The sequence below is a fragment of the Cyprinus carpio genome, chromosome B8 (assembly GCF_018340385.1).
Source record: "Cyprinus carpio isolate SPL01 chromosome B8, ASM1834038v1, whole genome shotgun sequence".
In the NCBI taxonomy this organism is placed as follows: domain Eukaryota; kingdom Metazoa; phylum Chordata; class Actinopteri; order Cypriniformes; family Cyprinidae; genus Cyprinus; species Cyprinus carpio.
Window position 1 is genome coordinate 9,941,106 of NC_056604.1, and position 12,334 is coordinate 9,953,439.

A 12,334-nucleotide genomic window follows, 5' to 3' on the forward strand; every position below is an offset into this window, starting at 1 on the left:
GATTCATAAGAGCTCTACAGGTTTTGGCCAACCTACTGGCACTTAAACTGCAAACCAGTGATCGCCCTTAAGAGTGATTTTCTTTCTCAGCAACTCTCATGGTATTAGTGACTGTTCCCACAGAAAATGTTTTCCATTTTTTTTTTTTAAAGTAAACATGCACTAGACCAGTGCTTTGCAACCTTTTTGACTCCAAGGCCCAATAATGACTCCAAAAATATTTGAAGACCCCACCCCCTTTTGAGAATTAAACTCATCACAACATTGCTAAAATTATATTTTTAGTATAGTTGCTTGGTAAGTTTCAACAGATTACATTTTGTGACTTGGCTGCCTGATCTTGTGGCAAACAGTGAACTGTCATTATAATTACGATGGAAATCAAAGGTCACGATAAAAAAAGATATAAATCAATCATTTACTGCATATAACTGACACAAAGACATTTTAAAGCCTGTGGTGAATATAAAAAGCTTTGCACATCCATGTTTAGCTGTTTTAATAAACCAGTTGTACCATTAGTCCTTAAGAATATTTTTTTATTCTAGGGCTTCTAGAATTATTTATTCTAGCAGCCCTTTTAAATGAATGAAAGCAGGGTCTTGAGTCAAACTTTGTCTTTGGATCAGTCTGTAGCTCTGTGAGCAACCAACAACAGGATCCTGACTGCCAAATACACCATGTGACGAGTCCAAAGTACAAACGCAGTCATAAGGTTAAGGTTTCTTGCAGCTAAAAACAGGAACTGATCGTTGTTTATCATTCATGAATATCTCCGAATTGAATTGCTCCAGTCTGAATTACATTAAAGGTTAAACAGGTAGAAGTCCCAAATCCAGCACGTCTTTGTTTTACATTTAATAATTTGATATGATCTTCCATCATTTCATTTGACCTCTCCATCTTTTACAGCTTAACAAATGTTCAAATATTGTGCAAGGGTTATGAAAACCCCCCCCACATAATTTTTTGTGAAAATTACATTGTTATTGTTCAAACTGTGCAGCTTAAAAGAAGTTCTTTGAAATATTTGTCTGGTCAAGTATGGATAAAAGAGCAGTTCAAGATGTGCTTTTCACTGAAGGACATGCACACGCCATTGATGTGAAGTAAAGTTGTCATGCCTACTGACATACACTGTATGATATATGATATGATATGTTTATTTGAATAGTTGTTGAAAACAGTATTCAGTGAAATCCGTGCTTCTAAATTTGTTTAGAACAAATGACTGAATTATCAGTTTACAGTTCACAGTTTTACCCTGTAAGCATCATTTACAGTCACAAGTTAAGAAAAAAATCTTACAAGCACAGATGCCCTTCACAATCTCTGCTGATGGATATTTATATAGTCTTTGAATACAATGCTGGTATGATAATTATGCATTTGCATTAAAGCAGAAAAAATAGATCAATGTTTACAAAAAAACCCATTTGGTTACAAATTCCATTGAAAAATATATGCTAAAGATACTGTCACCAACTTACATTTTACATCCCCCTGTGTTTGAAACATCAAGGTACAGAGACCAGCTGGTTTAATCTGTATCTGTCACAAGCAAACACAAGGACTCAGAAAATGAGTTCAAGGACTGGAATTTCAGAAAAGTGCAAATATATCAATGCAATCATGGATAGAAAACTTAAATTTTTTCCCTTTTAATTAGTTTTCTCCAGAACTTTTCGAACCTCTTCAGGGTTGTATCCCCAAGGTCCAATGCCACCCTGTTAGGAAGAATAAAAACGAGTGTGAAAATCCCTCCATACTGTGGACTTCCTGATGAATATATTTAGACTATACAAAACACTGGCATTCAAAAAATGCAGCAAAAGCAAAAGAACAGAACCAATTGCGACTATAAAACCTTTTGCCTCATGCTGTTCAGCTCATTCCAAACCTTTCACCTCTATAAACCACGAGAAATCTCTTACTACAAGAGGAAGAGTGTGTGTAAAACCTCTGGCCAAGAGCTTTCACTGCTTTCCAAAAGCAGTGCCTATGTTCCAAAGCTTTCACTAGCAACTCTCTACTGCTCTCACGAGAGCCGTTATGAAGCTTTGGAGGCATTTCCTGTACTGTGTGCACTGTGCAGTTTGTCTACATTACAAAACACTCACCTGATAGATAACTTTCCCACTCTGAACGACATAGAGGCGCTCAGGCAGGGCTCCGTATTTGCTGGCAGTGATGTTGGTCATCTCATCCACTACCACAGGGCAGAGGGGGTCCTCTTTGACCAGGGTCCGGGCCGCAGCCAGTCTCTCCTCCAAGTTTTTGTGCACGCTGATGTCAACGTTGTTTGCAAAGGCCCAAGCATCTATAAGAAAACAGAGGAATTTTGCTATTTGTATAACATTTATCACTTAGTGCTCTATATGTAAAGTACTCTACAGTGTATTCTATGCAAAGGTTATATCAGCCCATATTGTTTACTACTGCATCAGAACAAGAGCACATTCTTTGAAATATTGTCATTACCAGTTGCATGCGCTTCTGCAAGGTATACAACAAGGAAATCTGCCACATCACTGAAGTCCTTGACAAGTTGTTTGAACTCGTCAAGTTTGTAGAGAAATGGGGGTCAGGTGCAGCTTCCGAAACTCAGAACCAGTGGACGGTTCCCTGTGAAGAAGACTGCATCAGTAACAGTGTTGGGTGTAATGCATTACTAATTAATTCATTAATTAATTTTAATGTAATTGCATTAAATACTGCCTAGACTATAAAAACTAATCTTTTGATGTAACATCCCTTTAAATACTGTGGTCAGTTCAAGATTTTTTTTCTTTAATTGGAAATGAACCTTAGGACTGATGCAGTCAGTTTAATTATACACATAATAATAATAATCATATAGAATACATTTACTATACCTTTAAGAAAACGATGAATGCTCGTTTTCTGTCCATCCAGGGTGAATAAAGCTGTGTCCGGAGCCGCGTGCCCCTCAAACGCCTCCAGGCCCAGCGAGCACCAGTTCACGGAGAGCACGGTTTTAATGAACCTCAGAGAAAAGAAAGTCGGACCCCAGTCTTCGTATCTGAATTTGGGGTTTTGAGTCATCGTCGACTTCTCTCCCATTTTTAGATGGATTTTCCTCATCAGTCCCGGGGAAACGAAGGACAGGAGTTTCAACAGGGTTACATTCACGATCGCAAATAATATCATGGCCACAGCTGATACATAAACAGAAAGTTTTCTGAGCGCATATCCCACCGCTGTCCCCATCGCGAGAAGAATTTATCAGTCCACGCGTCGTGGCGCGAGCACTAATGTTACATGAATGAAAAAAGACATTAAACTTTGCCTGTGTTGTAGCAAAAGCTTACCGCCCTCCACACCACAGCAATATCACGACAAAATTCAAGATCAAATTTTACTAGGGCAAAGGCTTTGCTCATTATTATTAATTAGGTCGTATTTGCGTTGCTTGATAACCTTCCTGGAACTTATTTATAAGCCTTTTTTGTCATAGCGGGATTTGTTGATTCGCCAGTCGACTAGCGACCACTTGCCTTGGTCGGCTACTGGAAGAACGTCACGGAGCGTAATTAATATTCATGAACCAACCTTCGCCATAGTAAGAATCATAACTTGGCTTGTATATTGTTATTGTATTTATCATAGTGGACACAAATATAAATAAATAAAAAATTAACCAAACTTAAAGTTTAATTATTTATAATTCCACATTGTTTTTGATGCATTTTTTATATAAAACGTCCTATCAATATTCTTATTAGGCCGACTGACGTTTTAATGTTAGTTTCTAAAAATGTCCATAAGATGTCACTATTGATGACAAACATTTTCTATTATTTTTTTTTACAATTCGACCGCTGGCTATATGCACATCATGTTGCTGCAAAGTCTTTTGAGAGCTGTAAGAGTTTTTTCCTTCAATTAGAAATGAAGTTCCTAGATCATGGTGTGATCATACATCTCACAGGTACAAGAAATGATATAGGGACTATTATTGTATGGGGACTAACATGCACACTTGGAAGTCAGAGGTCCAGATGCAGAAATCTGCATGACAGATTATATAAATAGATAACAACACTAAAAGTTAATCACACCATACAATTTGTATGCATTTATTAATTAATCTGTTAATTTGTTGCATAGCAGCCAGACACAGAATTTTGCTTTTGCCCAAAGAAAATTAGTTAAGAGTTGATCTTGTCCTTTCAGGGATAGTATATACAGGTGCTGGTCATATAATTAGAATATCATTAAAAAGTTGATTTATTTCACTAATTCCATTCATAAAAGTGAAACTTGTGTATTATATTCATTCATTACACGCAGACTGATATATTTTAAATGTTTATTTCTTTTAATTTTGATGATTATAACTGACAGCTAAGGAAAATCCCAAATTCAGTATCTCAGAAAATTAGAATATTGTGAAAAGGTTCAATATTGAAGACACCTGGTGCTACACTCTAATCAGCTAATTAACTCAAAACACCTGTAAAGGCCTTTTAATGGTCTCTCAGTCTAATTCTGTAGGCTACACAGTCATGGGGAAGACTGCTGACTTGACAGTTGTCCAAAAGACGACCATTGACACCTTGCACAAGGAGGGCAAGACACAAAAGGTCATTGCAAAAGAGGCTGGCTGTTCACAAAGCTCTGTGTTCAAGCACATTAATAGAGAGGCGAAGGGAAGGAAAAGATGTGGTAGAAAAAAAGTGTACAAGCAATAGGGATAACCGCAGCCCGGAGAGGATTGTGAAACAAAACCCATTCAAAAATGTGGGGGAGATTCACAAAGAGTGGACTGCAGCTGGAGTCAGTGCTTCAAGAACCACTACACACAGATGTATGCAAGACATGGCTTTCAGCTGTCGGATTCCTTGTGTCAAGCCACTCTTGAACATCAGACAGCGTCAGAAGCGTCTCGCTTCAAAAAGGACTGGACTGCTGCTGAGTGGTCCAAAGTTTTGTTCTCTGATGAAAGTAAATTTTGCATTTCTTTTGGAAATCAAGGTCCCAGAGTCTGGAGGAAGAGAGGAGAGGCACACAATCCACGTTGCTTGAGGTCCAGTGTAAAGTTTCCACAGTCAGTGATGGTTTGGGGTGCCATGTCATCTGCTGGTGTTGGTCCACTGTGTTTTCTGTGGTCCAAGGTCAACGCAGCCGTATACCAGGAAGTTTTAGAGCACGTCATTCTTCCTGCTGCTGACCAACTTTATGGAGATACAGATCTCATTTTCCAACAGGACTAACGACCACTTGCCTTGAGAAGGGTATAACTGCAGCCCGGAGATCTCCAAAAACGGGGTGTGAACTCCAAATGTGGGCTGTACCTCCAAAAGGGGGCGGGGTATCCACAAAGACGTTTCGCTTTCGCCATGTTGTTGATGGACATATCAACATAAAAGTTTGTGAATTAAATTCCGTTTCTCGCTTTAAAGGAGCATTGCGTAGGTTCTGAAATTTCTAACCGTTACTGACACCAGTGGCCGTTAGAGGAACTGCAGCCAGTCTCATGCTCGTTCTCAGTGCGCACGCTCTCTCTTTTTGCCACACTAGATACGTTTTTTGTTTTTGTTTTTTAACTTACGAGGAGTGTCCGTGGGTGTCTGAATTGTGCTGCCGGAGGCTGGTCGCTTCTTTCCATCCACAGAGTCCATCTGAAAACACTATTGCCGCTGCTTACTATAATGGCTGGCGTGCCGTACGGTTGTAAGCCCAAGTAGACGAGAACGCGCATGACGTCGCATTTTGTGAATTTTCTTACCATTCGGGCCCGACTCCTCCACACACAATTGAGCCTACAGGCTGATAGAGGCAACCGTGGTGGACAGTCGAGGTGTCATTCTTTTTTTTTTACATCATGGTTGGCTCATACATGTACAAATGAAAACTCTATCTTAAAGATTTTTTTTAAGTAAAAACCTCCACATAGCTCCTTTAATTTTAACTTTTAAGTTTTATTTTTCTTGTTTTTTTTGTGTGAATTTGTTAATTTAGATTATTTAATTGATATTTTTTTATTTGTGAAGGCCTATGACATTTTATCACGAGAAAATTTATCTGTACATACATTAGATGTACCCATTTCTGTGTTGTGCCCATTTCATAATGTTTTTCTGGATTCTTCTGGTTGGCTTGCCATCCTTCTGTGGAAATATGAAAATTATTAGAAATGTGGTCAGCAGTCTGACTTCTTAGCAGTCTCTTTTAGAGTAGCTCTGTAAAAGATAAACCCCACAAAGCTTACTGTGGGGTCTGGACATTTTCTTTTCTTTGGTATGCGGAAGACGGGTGTAAAAGTTCCCTTAAGAATTTGTCTCCCATCTTCAGTCCAATGTGCAAATCTTTTCCCGTGACTGCAAACGCACATTATTGAAAATAAGACGATTTTATTTTAATTTAATGGTTGCATTAAAAGCATTTAATTCAAAAAAAAAAAAGTACTCTTCTAGATGAAAGTTCTCCATCAGAACTATACACCACCACCTTCTAAGATCTGGCATGTGCTTCTAAATAGGAAAACAATTTATTTTAAATTTCTCTAAAACAATTCATATAAACTAATTCAAACACAGGAGTAACACTCAAATCAGTTAATCACATGTAAACTACAAGATTACACCTACATGAGGTATGTGAAATGATTAAGAGGTTATCTTGTTTTTAGAAAGGCTGTATAACGTCAATTTTAAGCAACACTTACCACAGTGAAATCAAAATAAGCCTCCACTGCCATATACCAGATGTACTGCATATAAAATATATATTTTCAATAACATTTTTGTCATGCAGTATAGCTGAACAGCATAAAACAGTCTTAAAAATGAATTAGTATTTTTATTAATTTTTTTTTTTTTTTTACATAATTTTGTCAATTTAATCTTGTTAACTCACCATGATCATGAAGATACTGCAGTCATTCCCATAATCTTGCACAGGAACTCCCTGTTTAAACAGATGATTTTATAGTTACTTATTCAGTGTGATAACACAAGATAAAGAATAGTTCATAATCACACACACACAAAAAAATCATTGAAGTTACAGTATGTTTACCTTTAAATCACTTCCAGTTTTTTCTGACCATTTTCCAAGGACAAGATTCTGTCCAAGTTTCCTATTAAAAAAAGGATGGTGAATGAAGTCCTCCGTTTTGTTTTATCATGCTTGGAACACTAGAACTGAAGCATGAACAGTACATACACTAAAGTCACACATAAATTGTTCCCTGTATACTGCAGGCCAGAGAACATGACCACCAAATGAAACAAAACAGAGGCTGGCCAGGGGAACGTGGCTGCCAAAACGCACGTCTTCATTAAGTAACCTTAGGACATTTTGGTAGGACATGTCTCCAAATTCTCCTGCAGTCTTATGGTACATAGAGTCCAGATAGACCAATTCTCTCTGTTGAGGCCTCATCACCTACATGCAGGGAATATGCAGTCTAAACTAGAAAAAAATTGCATGTTTCGTAGTATATACCTTTCTAGTTAAAATTGCACATATACTTTAAAAACATTGATACAACATAGTTTGCTTGCTGAAGAGGAGGGAATGTAATACATAGCATATATTGTCCTGGAACCCTTAGTGGGAAAAAAAGAGCTTCTTTCTTAGATGCATCTGCCTAAAAAAAAAAAAAAAATTTTTTTTAAATATTAGTCATTATGAAAAAACTTAAACTGTTACTAAACTAATAAATGTAATTAACAGTCTTTTATTATGTATAGGTGTAAAAGCTTGTCGAAATCTGAGATCTCAGAAAATTAAGCAGTTGAAACTTGTTCTCAACCTAATCGTAAGGTTCAAAGCCCCAATTTCCTTGTATGACAATGAAGAAGACTCTGAACTACTGACTATACAGCAAACAATATAAAATACACTGAAATCATAAAGTAAATATTTTTTCTATGCAAATATTTTTAAAAAATATCCGATGCGAGTTGTACTTAGTACAACTTACTGGGAGAGAAATTAGAGGATCACTGTGTGCAGGTGGGAGCCAAGTTGGTGGGATATGCAATGTGGAAATAAATGTGTTTTTTCCCTGCAAAACAATACAAAGCTTTAAACTTCCATACAGTGCAATTAATTGGCCACACTGTTACATGTTGGAAGTAGTCAAAATCATACTTGATTTTGTGCCATGTTACGCACAACATCCAAGCATGCATCTCCTACCTGTTTAAAAAGTGTTAAAATATTGCTTTTAGCATTACTTCCACAAATTAAAATAGGGTGTTGACTCCTCAAGAGTGGTACCCACAAACGAGTCCATATGTTCCTTTGCAGACCAAGAGACAACAAATTGTCTCGGGTAAGGCAAACTGATCCCTCCTCAACTATCAGCTCACTGGCTGGTTTACTCACATCCAAGACGTAGTTGATCTGAAAATGACAAAAAAAGAAGAAAAAGAAAATGAATGAAAATGAAATCCCAACAAATAACAAACCTTCTATCGTACCATTTGTTCTTGAAGGAGATGTCCCTTCAGTGTCTGCAGTTTTGGTGGCATTTGTATATTCTGAAACCTACACAGGGGTTAAAAAAAGGTTTTGCAGCACATTGCAAAATAAGATAAGTGTAGTACCTGAGGTGGTAATGATATTCATCTAAGTCATCATATGTGATTCTTTGATACACTGGTAAATTTACACTTGTACAAGAAGCTCTTACCTTTATAGTCCAAAAATATATTAAAATGCACAATTGAATGTGCTTCTCCTTGGCACTCATATTCTGTCTGATAATGACAGACAGGACAGTGGAAGCATCCATTCTTATACTGTAGAGAAAGTGTCTGTCCAGAAAAAAAATAATTGATCCATGAACCTAATAAAAATACACCAACATATAACACTCATTGAATTTTTATATTAATTTATTACTCACTATTAACAATATACTACATACTTTACGTTTCTTAAGTGCTAAACATACACACAGACGGTACAAAGTGCATGAATATAGCAACCGATTCATCAATAGAGTAAAAAATCCTTTAATATTAAACTTCACACCTGAACACAACAAACCTACGTTTATATTTTTTTTCATTAAAGCCAAAATAAACTTTAGCCTATCTGCTATAACATCGTATGACCGACTGCTTACCTGAACCGCCATTCTCCCTTTCTTTAGCGTGCTGTCAGTCAAGGCGAGTAGACCACGCCCTGTTTTGGAGCTCCCACCCCGTTTTGGAATTCCCGCCCCCATTTGGAGATCTCCGGTCTGCAGTTATATCCACTTGGAGAACCTCAAGTGTGTGACTGAAATGTTACGCACCTCCACCATACTGTGATGCCATCTCCTGGCATGACGAGACAAAACCAATAAAACCTTTTACAAAAAGCATTTGTTGCATCCAGTGGGGACATAATTACTGATTATAATGACTTATACGGTCTTTTTACACATTGCATCATGCTGCATAAACAAAACCATGTCTACATTTGTGATCGGAGGAATGACAAACAAAAACACCTACCAGCAACTTACAACTTAACCACTGATTTCTAGTCGTGACCTCTTTTGGAAGGCCAAAGTAGTTTCGCTTCACAATGAAAAACACGGTGGGCTCGAGTGAGCGGAGGCAAGCTTGAGAACGGCGCAGATGGCGGGCAACCACATGTGATGAGCCCAGGCTGGACTCCACTTCATCCACAGTGAAGGCCGATCCGGAGATTCACAGTGCAAAATTGTATTTCTTCAGTGACCAGCACGGATCAGCTCTAGACATGAAGCGAATATAGTCCTCTTTTGGAAGGCCAAACAAAGTAGTTTCGCTTTCACAAAGAAACAAAGCATTTCCACATCATGGTGACGTGGAAACAACAATATTACATGGAGAATAAAAGTTACGCCTTCTTGCTTTGCTAAACATTTGGGTGGCATTATGCAAATCTTCTCACATCGTGACGTAGACGTGGGGGCGTGGTAGAACGAGCCGTTTCAGGGGGGTGTGGTTGACTTAACTTTTATAAAGAATATCTTTTTGGATTTGAGACTTTAAAATCGCATCACACATAAAGATGGAGATGACAAATTACCAGCAACACACAACAGATGTGGTATCTAACTTTAGCACCTGTGATAAAGCAATACAAACAAACACAGGTATTTATCTTCTGCAGGGTACATGTCCTTTAACATATTTACAAACTCTCGTAACTTTATACTCTATTTTTCAAAGGTAATAAAGATAGCGATTTTTTTACCTGATTTTGCCCATATGTTTGCAGGACCTCGCAGAACACATCTGACCCTTCCTGTGTTAACATTCCAGTTTTTGTTCTGATGTGTCACGACCATTGATCTATATATTCTCTATTACAGATCAGTCAGTGGTCACGACTTAAATTAGTGACCACTGATCTATTAAAAAAAAAAAAATATATATATATATACATATATATATATATATATAAGGTAGAGGCAAATATACATTAATTTGGGACCGACCGAGCAGTTTTAATTAGCAACAGTCATATTTTCAAATTAGAAAGGTTAACACTTTCATTGGCCACTTTCCTGGATGACAGCCAGATTTACCAATCATGATCAAAGCAATAAGGTAAAACCACCAATAAGAATTGTTTCAGCTTGGTAACGCAGCGAAACGCATTTAGTTTTTGTGGTTAGATTTTTTTTTTTTATATTTTAACATGCCTTTAGATTTTACAATAGGTTTTGTGATCAAAATATTGTAAATCCTAATAAAATAATGATCTTAATTTAATAGGCAGAAATTTCTTTTGTATGCTGTTCAAAGACTATAGCTGTGTCCCAAATGAAGCACTATACACTCATACACTACATGGCTGAGTACATGGTGTATTAATTATATAAGGTTATTTTGCCATTCATAATTGGAGTATGATAGCCCCTCCTCCTTCGTTACGTAATTAAAGCTGCGACAGTTTAGTGCATGAAATGTCCAACATTACACTTCATTTTTCGGTTAAGTGCATCATCCGGGTGTTTAAAGTGCACTTTTTCCTTTTTGGAATTTTCAATGTGAACACACTACTTACACTACAAAACATCATAGAGTAGTGCACAAGTATGCACCTTAGAATACCCAAGACATGTCACTTGTATAGTTTTGAATGGGGAAAAAATGCGACGCTCAATATGGCTGCTCAATCGCAGGAAGCCCCGCCTTCTGAATGAAAGAGCCTATCGCTAATCAGTAAAGTCAGCTGTCACTGCAGCTGGAATTAGAAGTCCTGGTTGCTATAGAAACAGTCAGCGTTCTGAGATGTGCTCTTAGGACTGCGCATGCGCACTGGCTGATCTAGCCTGAAAAAAGCTTTTAATAATGCTATGAGCAAAAGCCACAACATTTGACAGTTGCTAGATTTCAAATACGAAATTTAATCATAAGCTTAGTGAACAGCTTGAGAATTTGATGTTTCCCATTCAAAGACATGGGAGTTGCATTTGCATGCCTGAGAGGAGTTTCAAAGATGGCCACTAAGTGACTTGTCTTCAACAGCATCAAAGTCCTTAAGACATTAAATTGATTCAACATACATATCTTAAATTCAGTGACTTTAGAAAATTCAAAGATTTACAAGTGTTTAACCTCTCATCCATTTAGCATTAACATTGAAGGTCGGTCATGTGCTGGCTAGGAGCACACAGACTTAGTCCAGTCAGGTTTTAATAGTAAAGGATGATCCTCTCTTTGCACTCAAGGGAACCTGGGAGAGAGAGCTGGGACTGGAGCTTGACGAGGAGCTGTGGAGTAAGGCTCTAGCTAAAATTAACTCTGTCTGCATTTGTGCTAGCTTGAATCTTATTCAGTTTAAAATTGTTCACAGAATTCACTTCACCAAAGCTAAACTGAAGAAAGAAACTTTCTTTAATAGAAGATGATAGGTGCAATAGATGTTTGCTCTCCCCAGCAGATCACACTCATACATTTTATACCTGTCCTAAATTGTATTCATTCTGGTCCTCTTTTTTTGATACACTGTTAGAGGCTCTCAATGTCTCTGTGAAACCCTGCCTGATAATTGCAATTTTTGGAATAACACCTGTTGATGGCTTGTACAACAAACGTCATGCTGATATTATTGCTTTTGCCTCAATGGTGGCCAGAAGACGAATACTGTTGCACTGGAAATCCTCATGCCCCCCTTCTAATTTTTCTTGGCTGAAAGACTTAATGTCCTTTCTACACCTGGAAAAAATTAACTCCATCAGGGACTCTGTTAACTCATTTTATAAAGTGTGGAATCCTATTATCTCCTTTGTTGAGACAACACCTTCACTGGAGATTTGAATTATTATTTTTTGTGTGTGTATGGGATGTTTTGGGTTGGGTAGTGTTAAGAG

The 12,334-nt window shown here is 37.5% G+C and overlaps 1 protein-coding gene across 1 annotated transcript; it reads right to left on the minus strand.

Moving 5' to 3' along the window:
• Positions 1 to 1,147: 1,147 nt before the first annotated feature.
• LOC109083735 (type I iodothyronine deiodinase-like) lies at positions 1,148 to 3,501 on the minus strand. The gene is made up of 4 exons (XM_042728951.1): positions 2,877 to 3,501; positions 2,482 to 2,625; positions 2,121 to 2,320; positions 1,148 to 1,727 (listed from the first exon to the last, which is right to left on the minus strand). The coding sequence occupies exons 1-4, from the start codon at positions 3,229 to 3,231 to the stop codon at positions 1,662 to 1,664; spliced, it is 765 nt and encodes a 254-aa protein (XP_042584885.1). The 5' UTR covers positions 3,232 to 3,501; the 3' UTR covers positions 1,148 to 1,661.
• Positions 3,502 to 12,334: the final 8,833 nt, after the last annotated feature.